The sequence below is a fragment of the Sander vitreus genome, chromosome 12, assembly GCF_031162955.1.
Source record: "Sander vitreus isolate 19-12246 chromosome 12, sanVit1, whole genome shotgun sequence".
Lineage (NCBI taxonomy): Eukaryota > Metazoa > Chordata > Actinopteri > Perciformes > Percidae > Sander > Sander vitreus.
Window position 1 is genome coordinate 1,774 of NC_135866.1, and position 16,127 is coordinate 17,900.

The 16,127-nt window shown below is 38.6% G+C and overlaps 1 protein-coding gene across 3 annotated transcripts in view; it reads right to left on the reverse strand.

The window, feature by feature from the left end:
• Positions 1 to 6,338: 6,338 nt before the first annotated feature.
• frrs1a (ferric-chelate reductase 1a) overlaps positions 6,339 to 16,127 on the reverse strand; it is a 36,167-nt gene continuing 26,378 nt past the window's right edge. Inside the window, exons 10-16 of one of the 3 annotated variants that reach the window (XM_078265013.1) lie at positions 14,509 to 14,624; positions 14,305 to 14,391; positions 14,019 to 14,116; positions 11,104 to 11,162; positions 10,867 to 11,010; positions 9,389 to 9,447; positions 6,339 to 6,930 (exon numbers count right to left, since the gene is read on the reverse strand). In XM_078265013.1, the coding sequence (XP_078121139.1) occupies positions 6,838 to 6,930; positions 9,389 to 9,447; positions 10,867 to 11,010; positions 11,104 to 11,162; positions 14,019 to 14,116; positions 14,305 to 14,391; positions 14,509 to 14,624 (656 nt within the window). In that variant the 3' untranslated portion in view covers positions 6,339 to 6,837. Of the gene's footprint in view, positions 6,931 to 9,388; positions 9,451 to 10,866; positions 11,011 to 11,103; positions 11,163 to 14,018; positions 14,117 to 14,304; positions 14,392 to 14,508; positions 14,625 to 16,127 lie in introns of all 3 variants that reach the window. The other 2 variants (XM_078265012.1, XM_078265014.1) reach the window with 2 other exon arrangements.

The following is a 16,127-nucleotide window of genomic DNA, read 5'->3' on the forward strand; positions in this document are numbered from 1 at the left end:
CTTTAGAAAAAACCACAACCTGAGAGACATTCTGGTCAAAGCCAAACTCAGACCCTTACAGACACACAGAATCAGGTCACAAGGGGATTTCTTTAGGAATTACAGAATGGTGCAAAACCAGAACACCAAAGAAGTTTTTGAAACACAAAGGAACACCACTGTTCATCACAAAAATATTGTTTATTTAATTCGATGCTTGCAATGCACAAAGCAATATGTTGGCGAATCAGGAAACACTATGCTGACTATGTTCACCCAACATAGATATAATATAAATAACCAGAAAAATGTACATATCCGTCTAGTTCAGCATTTTATTGACCATGGGTGGTGTAGCCTCAGGGCCACCATCCTTGAGTCCAACCCAACCTGGTCAGTGAAGCAGCGGAGGAGAGTCGAAAGGTCCTGGATCACTAGATTGGGCACACATTTACCCAGTGGTCTGAATGAGAGATAGGAGAGTTGGGAATTAGTGTAGGTCCATGGTTTGTGCATTTAATTCTGCTGCCTTCGGCAGCAGAATTCCTTTCTTTCATTCCCAACCCCCTAAACCCCCTCCCTTCCCCTCTCCTACTTTTATCCTCTTCCTCTACTTTTCCTAACCTCTAACCTTTCATTCTCCTAACCTTAACCTGTCTCTCTCTCTGTCTGTCTCTGTCTGTCTGTCTGTCTGTCTGTCTCTCTCTCTGTCTCTCTCTCTCTCTCCTTTCTCTCTTCCTTTGTCTTATCTTCCTTCCCCACACACTCTTTCTTTCCCCCATTCTCTGTTTTCCTCTTTTTCTCTCTTTTCATCTCTCTGAGCCCTAAACCTTTCCCTTCACTCCTTGCCCTAATCTTAACCCTATCCCACCTGGGCCCTAACCTCTGACCTCTAGCTTCAACTCCCACACAAATTATCTTAACAACAAACACTTAGATACCTGTGAGTGGAGGGACTTCAAGGAGGGGGCTGAGATGCTTTGGGGGTGCTGCTTCCATTTAGTGGTTTGTGCATCAAAACCTCACAGTCTTCGGCTGTGGGGTTTTCTTTAATTACCCTAACCCACTCCCAAACCCCTAACTTTAACCCCTGTAGGGTCATAAGCAGCACTATTGTGCAGAGGGGCCCTCCCTGGGTGGAATCCTGACTTCCGCTAGTAGTTTGTGCAATCAGAGACTCTTTGTATTTAACTCCTAACCCTAACCACCACAATAAAAAGACAGCATGAATGATACTACGATTCACCATGGTAACAACCACAAAGAAACTGGTCTGGTCTGTATGCGCACATACGAGTTTGAACATGTATTTCATTAGAAGAATTTGCGTGGGTAAAATTGCTGCTAGAGTAAGTGTATATTCCAATATAGTGTATATCATATTTAATCATACGTATAATATTACTGGTGAATATTATTGAACCTATAATCTATTTCATTCAGGTGCAATACTGTGGGCGAAAAATAATTAAAATTATTATTCTGTTAATGATGGTGCTGCAGCCTCAGAATGGGATTAGCATCAATCCCCATATTGGTTTGTGTCCAGGGAACACTACACAAACGTTTAAAACAAGTTTCTGAGCGAATCTCTTCTGACAGCACTTTGCTACAGTGGCTTTACTAATATGCATTACCAATGTTGTAAAGAAAACTGCAGATTGCAAAAAAACCTGTGTGACACAAAAAATCTGATGTAGAGCATGTCCACGATGGATGACGTTAGTGATATGAGGATGGATAAGGTTATGTAGGCTACATACAGTAACTGCATAGACTGGGAAGAAAAACTATACTGCTCTAATAGGTAGTTATATGGAAATTAAAATGTGTCAGGGCCTCAATATCATCTCCCGACGTATGTTTAACACCTTGCGAAGTAACACAGCTTCTTCATCAACGGGATCGTCGACAAAAGGAAATGCCATGTTCGAGAAAAAAACATTTTATAGTCTGCCTAACATGGTTAATAAACCAACAAATTTTTTTATTCATGCCGATTACAAACTGCGCTAAAATGCACCTGATACAGACTGAATGAATGAATGAGCGCTGTGTCAGAGGGAGGAGACTGAGACAAACTGGAGATTTCTTGAAGAAAACCTGCTCCCAACCAGGTTAGGTTCACAGGCTCAGTCACAATAGTAACTGACTCAGAGTTTCCCTCATCTCAGGGTTAACAAACTCAGAGTTTTCACTAAACCTCCTTTCTGAAACGGACCCCTGGTCTCCTCACATGCAAACTCCGAACAGTTTCAATGGAATCACAAGTTGACAAGAATCCTGGGATCAAAATCTGCTGTGAAACAAAATGAGACACTGAGTCACGTGTTGTTTACTTCAAAATTACTCTTAACAGAGTTTGGAGAAAACTGGAGTTCACTTAGACATCCAGATGTTGGGTCAGGGTTAAAGTGGGTAAGGGTCTGTCACAGCATGTTCTAAAACAAAGCCACAAAAATGTTGAAAAAACCCCAACATAAATGGAAAAAGAGGCCAGAAATATTCAATGAAACAAGGAAAGGAGTAAGGATGAAAATGTTACTTTTGCATCCAGTTGAGGGCATGTTTCTGTATCTTTTAGCTAAAAGTTTAACTACCATCAACACAAAGATGACTTTGTGTCTCTGAGACATTCTCCAGACTTTTCTTTCTGACTCATAATGTGGCAGAATATTTTATTAATGAAGATAATATGTTACCTAGGAATGAATCACATATTCTATAATCTTCAACTCAAAGTAAACTGAACGGCAGCCAGCCCCTATCATCTACCATGGTCAACATGATGTCTGCTTTTATTGTTGTCAGCAGCGCTGGAAGAAGTATTCAGATCCTGTACTGCAGTAAACGTACTAATACCACACTGTAAATATACTCTGTTACAGTAAAAGTCCTGCATTGAAAATGTTACTTTAGTAAAAGTCTGTAAGTATCATGAGGAAAATGTAGTTAAAGTATCAAAACATTTTAGAAAGTGTAAAGGATCCAAACAGTTGTCTGTTTAATGGTCTAATCATTTCAGGAAGGAGGTTTAACAAACTCTGAGTCTGACCCTGAACTCTGAGTTGATTTACCCTGAGATGGAAACTCTGAGTTTTCGGTTCCAGAACAGCTGATTTGAGTTGGTTCAATCAACTCAGAGTAGGTTCACTCAGAGTTAAGCGCGTGCACCACCACTATAAAAAGGCAGCATGAATGGAGCCATGATCCTACGATTCACCATGGTAACAACCACAAACAAATTGGTTGGTGGAAATACTCATGCGCACATACAGCAAGTTTAAACATATATTTAGTTAAAAATGCAACACAGCGACTGCTGCAAAAGAGAGAGAATTTGCGTGGGAGAAAATTGCTGCTAGAGTAAATGCGTAAGTTCCAATATAATGTATTAATATCATATTTAATCATAAGTATAATGAAAATGAAAAAAAATCCTAGGCCTACTAATCCCATTCTGAGGCTGCAGCACCATCACTAACAGAATTATAATTCATAATCTTTTATTTCAAAAGGTTTACATCATTCACCTGCAATACTGTGTAACTCCTTTTTAATGGCTCTTACTGGCTTGTGTCCAGGGAACACTACAAAAATGTTTAAAACACGTTTCAGAGCGATCAAGTCACACTCTTCTGACGGTGCTTTGCTACAGTGGCTTTACGAATATGATCCGCACCACCAATGTTGTAAAGAAAACTGTCGTTTGCAAAAAAAACTTAATGCGACACAAAGAATGTATGTAAGAGCATGTCCACGATGGGTGACGTTAGTGATATGAGGATGGATAGGCTAGATAACTGATAGACTGGGAAGAAAAACGATACCACTCAAATAGGTATATATATATATATAATCATCTCTCAGAAAGGTAGGCTAGTATCTGGAAATGAAAATGCATCTATAGTGGGGACGTCAATATCATCTCCCGACATGTTTAACTCCCTGCGAAGTAATACAGCTTCTTCATCAACGGGAACGCTGACAAAAGGAAATGCCATGTTTTGAGAAAAAAAAAGTTTTATAATCTGCCTAACACAGTTAATAGACCAACCCTGTTTTTTTATTCATGCAGATAACAAACTGGTCTAAAATGCGCCTGATACAGACTGACTGAATGAATGAGGACATGAAAGAGCTCTGTGTCAGAGGGAGGAGACTGAGAGAAGAAAACCTGCTCCCGACCAGGTTAGGTTCACAGACTCAGTTACCATAGTAACTAACTCTGAGGTTAAGGTACCTCTCTTTCTGAAACAGAAAACCTAGAGTTACCCTCATCTCAGGGTTAACAAACTCAGGGTTTTCACTAAACCTGCTTTCTGAAACGGACCCCTGGACTTGTAGTCCGTTATATTGTTGGCTAGTTTCATTTAGAATAAAACATCAGGTTTTATAAACTACATGTGTTTTGTGTGCAGAAATCTTAATGTGTAAAGTAACTAGTAACTAAAGCTGTCACATGAATGTAGTGGAGTAAAAAGTACAATATTTCTCTTTGAAATGTAGCGGAATAGAAGTAGAAAGTGGCATGAAAAGTAAAGACTCAAGTAAAGCACAAGTACCTCTACATTTGGACTGAAGTATAGTACTGGAGTAAAAGTACTTTGTTAAACCCTAAAACTATGAGATTAAAACATACAGTAACTTTTATGTGATAGTCACTGTTAAACAAAAATCAAATCTCTGCAACTTCATGAGGGAACAGAAATCACAAACACATTTAGTGCGCTGAAACACTGCAGTATGATCTGGACATGACATTAATAAACTGCAGTATGATCTGGACATGGCATTAATAAACAGCATGTGAGGTTATTGGACGGGCATATTAAATGTTTTTGTGGATGTCTGTGTCTTGGACAAAAAAACTGCAAATGTCTCAGCTTTACCAACAGTTTGTGTGTTTTTGGTCCAGTTTCTCCTCATAATGTTTTTAAAAATATATATATAATTTAAATCTGGACTCAAAAGATTTCTGTTTAGATTTGTGGCTTTAATGGTTACATAACTCGGTTTTAATCTGTAACTAGCTTTGTTTTTGTCTTTACTTTTATCTTGTTCTCTATTTTGTTTTTTAACATTTTTCTGTACTTGTAATTTTAACATTCCTTCATTGTATTTTTTTTGTGTATTTAACTTACCCTAGTCTATATACTTTGCGTTTAACTTCCAGGATTGCTCTGGATGCAAGTATTTTTCATTTCCTTCTGCTTTCTTTGTGTTGGAATTTTAGATTTGTGTAGGACTATTGTTGACTCCTCCTCAGATCTCTGCAGGGTAAATCCAGACAGCTAGCTAGGCTATCGCTAGACTGTCACTCGGGTATTATCGCACCATTCTGATGTAGGATTTTAAAATTAAAGGGTTTGAAAATGTCCAATTAAAGCTATATTGTAACTCTTTTTAAGGCTGCTCTAAAAAGCGAAACCTCCTGTTTAGACGGACTCATTTCACCTCAGAGTGATAGTAAACCACCCCCAGACTTTAACTCCGGTAATATTGGACCATTCTCATGTAGGATTTTAAAATTAAAGGCTTTGAAAATGTCAGATAAACTCGTCAGATAATATTAGGCGTCTCATTAATATTGCATGGTCTGTAGCTGATAGACAATCCACAATAGCTGCTATTTCCTTCGATGCTGAAAACAAGACAACAAGACAGGGCTCACCTATGGAGATCTCTCACCTGGTCTTGAATATTGTAGTAGCTGTGTCAGCTTCTCTTGATTTTTGTCTGGCTGGGTGGTGATGACTAAGGGTTGGGGGATTTGTTCATGCAAGTTGTATGTTTTGTATTTGTTGAAAAGTGAAAATAAAAAATGTTTAATCACAAAAAAAACATTGCGTGGAAGTCTGGGACAGTGCACTCGGAGTAGAGCCGCTGCTCCTTTGCGTCACAAGGAGACAGCTGTGTGTGGTTTGGGCATCTGGTAGGGATGCCCCCTGGGTGCCTCCCTAGGGAGGTGTTCCAGGCACATTCAGCTGGGAGGAGGCCTCGGGGAAGACCCAGGACTAGGTGGAGGGATTATATCTCTAACCTGGCCTGGGAACGCCTCGGGATCCCCCAGTCGGAGCTGGTTAATGTGGCTCGGGAAAAGGAAATTTGAGGTCCCCTGCTGGAGCTGCTACCCCCGTGACGCGACCTTGGATAAGCGGTTGAAGATGGATGGATGGAAGATGAATGTAGTTTTTGGAGAATGCAGAGGGGCACTTAAACAATGAAATCCATTTAACAGAAATTGGATTTATATGAAAGCATAAAAAAATCCTCTAGTTTTAATAAAGAAATGAGTGGTTATTATTAACGATGGCTCTGAATTAGTCATCAAATCAATTTCTGTACTTTCAGCTTTTTAATATCATCAAATGGCAGACCACTTCTTCTGGGTGAAATTACAACATTTATTTTCATGCTAGTCAGCCAGACAAAAATATTAAACCCCCTGTTAAAAGGCACCAGCATAAAGGAAATGACATCTGCTCTGTTAAAGATTTTCTGGTGGAGGACCACTAAACCCCCCGTTATGATTGTCCCACCTACATTTTCAATGCTTCTCTCTTTCTTTACTTAATGAATTATTTAATAATTTCCTAGGAGCTACTATTAAACATTAATAATGCTACTCAAAATTGCATTAAAATATGAACTTTTAATTAGAGTTGTTTAGGAATGAACTAAACATGTAACTACACAGATATACAAAAAAGAAGCATAGATTTGGTTAAAATAAAATGAATGTGTGTTGTGCTGAATACTAAAGGTAAGGTCCTTGTTATGTCTGATATCAGGCTAAGTATTCCAACAAAAAAGTCACCTTTTAAAATGGTATTTGCGTATCTTTTCTAATACATGTCAAATTTCAGCAATAGAAGACAGCAAGGCCATTAATAGGCCAGAGTTTCCAAGAGCCAAGGCAGCCAAGATGAGAGACTTTATGAAGGATCCCTGAAACAGAAAGTAAAGGTAGAAGTAAAAAGTAGATACACATTCTCAAACCCTTGATAATATGCCCTTCTTACAGGAGTCAGTCCACATTTAGATGGTACAAATGCCTGCAGGTGTTCTCACCATTTTGTTTTTTCAATGTAACCTTTTATTTAACCAGGATAGGTAGCATAAAGATCAAACCTTGGACAATAGGCAGCAGCATAAGATACATACAAGTGACAGGACGTAGCAGGACACTGCAGGGCGTAGCAGGGCAAGCAGTTAGCGAGGGCTTCACTCTCTCTCACTCTCCGGCTTGCTGTTGGTCAACGTTTTAAATGTTAAGCTATTCCTATGCCTCCTATAGTAATAATTGTACAAGTTTAACTGTTGTTTATTTGCCTGTGTTGGAGGCAAGGCTCCACACCAGGGAAACTAAATTGTTAATGTTAGCTGCTGTAACTAAGCCCCCAGTAGTCGGTTCAGGCTGACCTAATTATCATAGCCCATCCGTTGTCAGTTCTATGGAAAAGATACGGCAAACTGGTTTGTAATTAACATTAAGAATTTAAAATTCACTTGTCACTCTTGCTGAGTGAGTCAGCCTGGGTTGCCTCAATAACATGACTTTCCTGAACTGGAACTGGACTGATTGATAATCAAAATCAGGTGTGTTAATGCAGACATACATTTAAAATATGCAGGGTAGCTGTCCACAGCATAATGCCTGATTAGATATGTGTATCTTGCAACACCATGGGCTTAAACTCAGAACCATTGAGGCTGTAGGTAGGTTCTGATCTCAGGGAGCTATAATTTGGGTGATGTCACAAGTGGCATCGCAACACTTAGTAGACAAGGAGCAGGCTTGCGTGAAAATGCAGAATTTAAAGCTGCCGTAAAAAAATGTATTTCTTATTAGAAAAATTCTGAGAATGTGTGTACTTGGTTAAGACAATATAGAGATGCCTGTAATTTATTTTTCAAAAAGATCAATAAATGCCAAACTGATGTTTAAAGATGCTCTTTTTTGCATTGACTGCAATGCGTAGATGGGGACACAATTCAAACATTTAAAAAAAAATCACTTTTTGATTAAAAATATTGAAATTTACAGTCATCTTCGAATGTTGTGAATTTTTTCCATCAACATCAATGATTTAGTTTGGATTTTGTTTATGCTACTGTATGCAGTAAAATGTTTTAATGCACTGTGGGCTAAATTTTTGATGAATCAAAAATTTGAATGGTAAATTTGTGGAGGACAGTCTGAAGATGAAGTTGCCCAAATTTGGTGTCAATTGAAACAAACAAGTGGGAGGAGATAGGTTTAAGAAGTTTTGTAGTTTTTTTTCAAAAAGTAGAGTGATGGACTTCAAAATTGCTACAAGGTAACAGCAGAGCAGAGTTTCTGCTCTATTGGGGCTACAGTTTGGCATAAGTTGCAACGTTGTAGCATGTATGGCTGATTTGTTATGAATATTTAAAGTTTAGAAATTTAAATGGCTGTTGTAGCGCCACCATCAAGACAATTAGCACACAAATCGCACTGACTGTGTTTGGCATAGGACTGGACTTATGTGCAAACTTTGGTGAGTTTCCGTGCATGGGGACATGGATTTCTTAAGAAGAAGAAGAAGCTTCACTGCTCGGCCCCTAATAAACAGTAGGGTGCAAATTTCTAGATATTATTTCATACAACATCTTAGATCTGATAGTAAGTTAATTAAAATCGCTTTAATATTGACTCAATCAATATATGATCTGACCTGATACACGCTAAGACTATTTGTGTGTCACCACAACAATAAAAATATAATTTTAGGCAACAAACCTACTTGGTTTACTGTAGGTTTAGGAAAAGATCATGGTTTGGGCTAAAATAAGTAGGTTGCTCTCTGTGGGTGTCACTACGAGCAACATCTTTAATATATATTGTTAATATAACAAATTGATTATAGCAATAGTTTGACATCATAAACATGCCGTTAGCTTAGCTTATCATAAAGACTGAAAACAGGGAAACAGCTAGCCTGGATCAAAGTTAACAAAAAACACCTACCAGCACCTCCAAAGCTCACACTGATTATTTCTTGTTCAGGCTGGTGACAATATGACTTTATAAAGTTTATGTTTTCATTGGCCAGTTGGCAAAAGTGCTGCCTCTGTATACATGTATGTACATTTCAATCAAAAATATAAATGAATAGGGGTGACCTCTAGCTCACCCGGTAGAGTGTGCACCCCATATAGGCTGAGACATCTGCAGTGGCCCAGGTTCGAATGCGACCTGCAGCCCTTTGCTGCATGTTATCCCCTTTCTCTCCCCCTTTTCCAAAATCCTAATTTATCTTGATTGAGACATCATAGAAAAGGCTTAAACACTAATGATGACTCTGTTTCATTTTAGTGTGTCAGTAAGCAATGAGAGTGAACCATTTTAAGAATAGCAAGGCCCTGGTACAGGCACACCTACCCAGCAACCATGTTCTGATGGGTCAGAGAGGATGGCTTGTTGATCATCTGGTCCCAAGGCTGCTGGTCAAACAAACAACAGTTAGATTAGCGTGCAGGTACTGTATGTAGGGAATCCCTTAAAGGAGAATTCTGGCCAATTTTTACGTTAATCTTGATCGTTATAGCCACGCGAGTACTTTCAATAGAAAAAACCCCGACCCGAATCAGTGCAGGCAACACGGAGTAGCTCTAGCTAAAACGGCAGTTGTCAGGGCAAGTTTTAGAGTGCCTTTGTGCCTCTTAACAGACACAAAATGCAATTAATATGTCTGTGCCACATGAACAGGGCCCTTACGTGTCAAGAAGATGCATTTTCAACATCCTTGCCCTGCTAGCTGATAGCCGTTAGCCGTTAGCTGCTAGCTGCCGTCCGGTGAGTGTATTCAGCCAGGCTTCTGTGATAATCATCCCAATAACATTCCACAGATCGGCGATGGTGTTGCTATGTCCTCCAGTTACTGAGGGCTAGCTTTAGCTTGTGCTTGGAGCAGCAAGTTCATCTGCCTGTTGCCCCTCTGTCTGTCTCGTTCTTTGCAACTCTTGTGAGGCTAGTTCTTTGACTGTATACTCGGGTTTGAATAAATAAGGACGACCATCACACTCAAAAGGCTCTTCCGTGTGTTGTATATCTGCTATATTCTCCATAGTTACGTTACTCCAAGCTTCTTTCCTTCTAAACAACTCTGCTCTTCACTCTTCACACACTACGCTCCGATCTGCACACTACTGTTTACCTTTTCCTGTTACAACTGAATTCCCAGGAGACAGCGCGATGCTACAGCTAGGCTTCAGTAACGCTATTACTGTGCAAGCCACAGACATCGTTTATCTTGTTTCCATGTAGTTACATAGTCACTGATATGGTCATAACCACTACAGTGCTCAATTACCTATTTTTGAGGGGGAAATAATCTAAACGTTTCGCTGCGAAGGCATGATCTGTCCTATGCAGGACATCCACCAGACCAATGTCTCTCCATGGATTGTTATTGGGATGATTATCACAGAAGCCTGGCTGAATACACTCACCGGATGGCAGCTAACGGCTAACGGCTATCAGCTAGCAGGGCAAGCTAGCTACCAGCAGGTTCGAGACAGGGACCAGGGTAGGTGAATTTAAACAATGTCTGAGTTGAAAACGCAAGGGCCCTGTTCATGTGGCACAGACATATTAGTTGCATTTTGTGTCTGTTAAGAGGCACAAAGGCACTCTTGCCCCGACAACTGCCGTTTTAGCTCAGGGGACGCGTGTAGTACGTAGCTGCAGCTACTCCATGTTACCTGCATTGATTCGGGTTGGGTTTTTTTCTATCGAAAGTACTCACGTAGCTATAGCGATCAAGATTAACATAAAAATTGGCCAGAATTCTCCTTTAACAGTGTTCTTAGTCATAAAGAATTATTCAGTGTCATCAAATTCATCAGAAGTTTTCATACATTTTTTTATGTAAATGTGCCTGTGCATCAGGAGGAGCAACCTGAATAAGGCCAGCCATGTCACATAGCCAATCAGAACATGTGTTGCCCATGGCTGGGGGAGGAGTAGTGATGATTGACGCATCCCCAGGAACATGGCTGCCACTGCAGTCATAAAGGACACAATGTAACTTTAATCAACAGGTAGGAAAGGTGTTATTTAAATATATCTGGAAATGTATTTGAATGCAGCCCAACCTGCTATGATCTCAGTCACAGACCCAACTCCCCAGTGGCCCCAGTTAAAGATATATCTACTGGACACAGATATAAATAATATGAATATATTGATATTGATATAGCGCAATAACAATATCATTAAATAGAAATGCAAATAAATCTTACATTTACACATTCAATCACTCAATCCTCACTTATTAATGAAACAGTCCCCACTCAAGTACAGTTCAAAAGTTAAATTACCAGAGTAACCCTAAAGGCAAAACTGGTTATTTTTTAAAACTAGTGCAGTGTCCGTTAAAACATACCTGTTCAGAACCGGCCAATCACTTGGTCTCCTGTGTTGCTGCTTACAGCTTTTTCCAAAACCATTGTACCAAAATTACTTACAGAAGGCCCCCAAAACAGCCAAACTCTGTACTACTGACTTGCTGTGTACTTCTACTTAAGGGGAAAACATTGCACAAGTACATTTACCAGACAGAGAAATGATAATGGCAACATATGTGTATGACTGAATTATGTATGTGCTTTGCATGTACAGTAGATGTCCACATATAGTTATCATTTTTGGTGTGGATGACCCTAACATTAGGCCTGTATGTTCAGCCGATAAAAAGGTTGTCTGAATTTAAGTAGGACTATCTGGGTATTTGGCTAGATAGCAAATATATGTGAAAAGTGCATATAAAACATTTGGCAATTAAAAGCAAAAATGTCATACATCTATTACAAACTGTGGCTGGATATGACTGAGGGGGCAGATTTAAACAACAATAGGTTATGGTTGTAAAATACATGCTGCACCAAAGACATCACTGCAAAAAGTGGATCCACTACAGTACGGAACATTATGTTTATGTATAGGAGCTATTAAGTCAATGCTCATTAATGCAGTAGGCTAAAAGAAGCAGGAGAGAAACAGCTGGAGTTAAGAATACAGAAATTATCACTTGCATCCTGTGTTTTTTGTTTTACTGTGCACCGTTTATGTATTTGCAGTGTTTTTCTGTTGCATGTGTTTTTGGAGTTTATGTGTTATTGTGGCCGGGATATGATGTTTACATGGCATAGAAAGACATCAGGTTTTTCATATCTCCGCACATGCTCGCTGACAGCTGTCTGTTCTGAGAGGAAGTCGAATGTCATCGATATAGACTATGGTCTAAATTGATACAATGTTTTATTACGTGTTTATTTGGTTCTAATACAGCATTATATTTTTTATAATTACAGCATAATTTAGGAATAAATACAAAAATAAATAAGACATTTAGAAATAAAATCTAGTTAGGGTATAACTGTTTGTTTAATGTCTAATAACTTCTAATTTGATACAAATTATGGCTTTTTACGTCACTTTATAAGATATCTTGGATTTGTTTATTAAAATTAAGCTATTTTCTAGCCCTCTTGATGTATTACAGTCTACTCTGTTTTTTAAAGGTTTTATCTATTATGTGAGATTTGTTTAAAAAATTATTTATTATTTTATTTTTCACATTTTTTAATTGCACTTTTGAAAAGAGGACACATCTGTTGTTTTGAACAGTTTATATAAATAAAATCATATTTTTATTATGGTTTTGGTGTTTTGTCTTGTCGTATTTTAGCCTGTTTTTTTGTCATGTCTTGTCTCCTTGTGATTGTGTGATTTTCGGTCTTGTTTTATGTTCTGTTTCCTGTTTTATTTTGATAGTCTGATTTTCTGTCTTGTCGTGTCTGGTTTTACTTCATGTCTTGTGTGTTCCCGCTCTTGTGATTGCCTGATGTTTTCCACCTGTTTCCCAGCCCTTGTGTCACCTGTCTTGTGTTACCTTGTTACCCTGTGTATTTAGTCTTTGTGTTCCCCTTGTCCTGTGTCAGATCATTGTGTGTTTTTGTGTTTCCTCGTGCCTGTCGTGTCTCTCAGTGTCAGTTCGTGTCTGGTTTTTTGCTCCCTGGATTTTCTTTGTTCTCAAGTTTCTGGTTTGTTTTCTGCTCTTGTTTTTTGGATTCCCTGTTTTTGTTTTCTTCACTCTGAATTAGTTTTTGCCTGCCGCTTTCAGGACTCCCTTTGTTTATTTGTGCTTTGTTTTATGGACTAATACATTTTCCACCTCAAACTTTCTCCTGACTGCCTGCCTGTTCTCTGCCTTTGGGTCCTCAACTTCCCGGAACATAACAATTTTTCAGTCATTTGTCTGCAGCTCAATATGTTAAAAAATCCTGAGAAAATCTATATGAATTTAAAATTGTATAGAATTGTGAGTTGAGTGTATCATTACATCCCTAGTATTATTATGGAATTTCAATTATGTATTGTGTTCTCTTGTATGTTTCTTTATGTTATTGTGATTTTATTTGTGAAAAGTGCTTCATAAATGTATTAATTACTTACACACTCACAGTTTCCTTGCTTTATAGATGATTAGCTGAACATAATTCATTAATAATTAATGAAAGTTTCCCTGGCACAATAGATAAGACAAGCAATATTGGCTTCTTTCTAATAAGTAGGATCAAATGATCCCAGTGGTAATTAACTTAGTAGTTAGTTGTAGTTTACATATGGTGACACAATCAGGGGCCTGTCTTTAAAAACAAGAAGATAAAAATCAGCCTCTCCCCTCCCAATATCGAACCAGGATGAAAGTAAACACAGCTGTTCTGGGTTTGACTTACTGCAGCTATCCAGCTTACTTAGAGTTAGTTTGTACACACCATGCTGGCTACATTTAGAGGGACATCTTTTTTTTCTTTTTGAAAAATGGAGTGAATACATCCGTTTTGGTGTGAACACGTGTTTGAAAACTATGAAGTTGCCTGCTCTGGGCCTGTGTATCACAAGAGTTAAGAAGTCAATTATCTGTCACCTATAATCCTTTGTGCTTAAACTGGCCTCAGATGATGAGGGACCATTGTTTCTGCATGTAAATGTAATAGATATTTACCTGTGTGAGTCAGGTGATGGTCTGATCGCAGCCATCACTGGTTGAGTCAGAGATAATGTTAGAACACAACAACCGAGGTATGGATGGACACCTGCATGCTATACACAAACACACACACACAGACACACACACACACACACACACACACAAAGGTTTTTGTGTTTGTGCGTTTTATCAATTAAGGGGTGCATTGCATTGTTTTACTGTAAACTAGCATGTTCAATAATAAAAGAAATGGACCTTGTGCTCTGACTAATTGAAAGATAAATCTGTTTGTATACTGTACCTTGCTCCAACCTTTCCTGTAGAAATATGGGAGGCAGAAGGCTACACTGGTCAGAGTCACAGTTAGAATCATTAGGCCTCGATGAACCTATACACGCACACGCACACACACACATCATAACAGTAATTAACAGCATGGTATTGCCATTTCAATTACTTTGTTTTTATTTGTGTGTGTGACGTGCCCCATCACAAGGATATCTACCTGGAACCAGATTTTCTGGCCGAAGACAGTTTGATTTGGCCAATCAGGTTTGTAAAAGCTGGCAATGAAGGTACCAACACTTCCTGTTAGCATCCAGGCTAACAGCATTAGTGCACCTAGAGAAGAAGTGGAAATTCAGCAATTACTTTCTGCAGCTGAACACGCTTCTCAAAGTTAACACTAAATGTTGGACTAAACATAGTTTAATACTACTCTGCAACATCAAAATGGCAAGACTATTGCATATCCGCAGTCTGACCAAAATCACCTGGCAGACTGATATCCTTATCTTCAGGGCTTGGCAATTTGTTTGCTCACCAGGCACTGTGGCTAGTGGTTTCCCAAAGTTACTAGCCACTCAACATTTTCATTTGCCATTATTTTTATTATTTTTTTTATTTACAACCCTTATAAATTTAAATGATCACTGTAAATACCCAAATCAAATTACCCAAATTTTAACAGAATGAAATAACTGAAAACAATTCCTTTATTTATATAAACTGCAAAACAGCAGATTTGTCCTCTTATCAAAAGGGCAACTGAAATAGTATTTTATCTTAAATAACAAAAAAATTAAATAAAATTAAAGATTTAAGAAAGGCTTGTTCATTGCTAAGGCCATATGGTTACATTTAAAGAATTATTTAAAATGTAATACTGATAACTCATGACAACAACTTTTTGTCCCAAATGTCTACTAGTAAAAGCCAAAGTGCACACTAGTTAGTTAAATTGTAGGACACAATGCTAATGAGGAGGAGGAGAGAGGGGAATTTGACGCTTCCTATTGGCTCTCCAGTCCAAAATAAAAGATACAAACCAATCAGGACTCAATATTTTGTTCTATCTTGCCTAATTAATTTGCATGGTGTGCACTAGTTAACATGTTGGCCCAAGGAACTGAAACAAGTGGACTAGTGGCTGCAGGTTGCCGCTTACATAACTAGTCAAGGCAAAAACATTCAACTGATGGTGCAAGTGTCATACATGTTAACTAGTTGCGGAAAACATCAGTGTCACTAGTTAACTAGTGATTTTTTTTGGACCTTACTAGTTAACTAATAAGATCAAATGTGTGTACCAAGTTAACTAGTAAGGTAAAAAATGCCCCCACTAGTTAACTAGTAGACATTTTGAGCCTCACTAGTTAACTAGTAACGTCCAGAGAAAGTCCAACTAGTAAATTTTACAGGCATCTCTACTGCAGCATACAGTCCACTAGTACTACTAGTACTGCTAGTAGTATAGTTGACTGCATGTAAATAAATCAGACTCAAGGATTCTGATTGGTCAGTGTTTGAACAAGATAGCCAAGGCCGCCACCTCTGAATCAAGCACCAGCAGACCAAATTTTGATAGTGTACATGGAGGGGTTTTGCTGGTTGTTTGCACAATAAAAATAAATAATAATAATAATTGGCTGGGGACCCTGAACATAGCAGGGGACCGTGACTGTGACCAGGTGACCTGAGGAATTAAAGTCGGCGACACCCACAAACCATTGTCATCCACTGCATGCGCGAGCTGCGACAGGTTGCACACGCAAACATTTGTGACTAAATACTATCATTTCACTGGTCGAGTGAGTTGTTCTGTATCTTTCGTGATACAAGGGA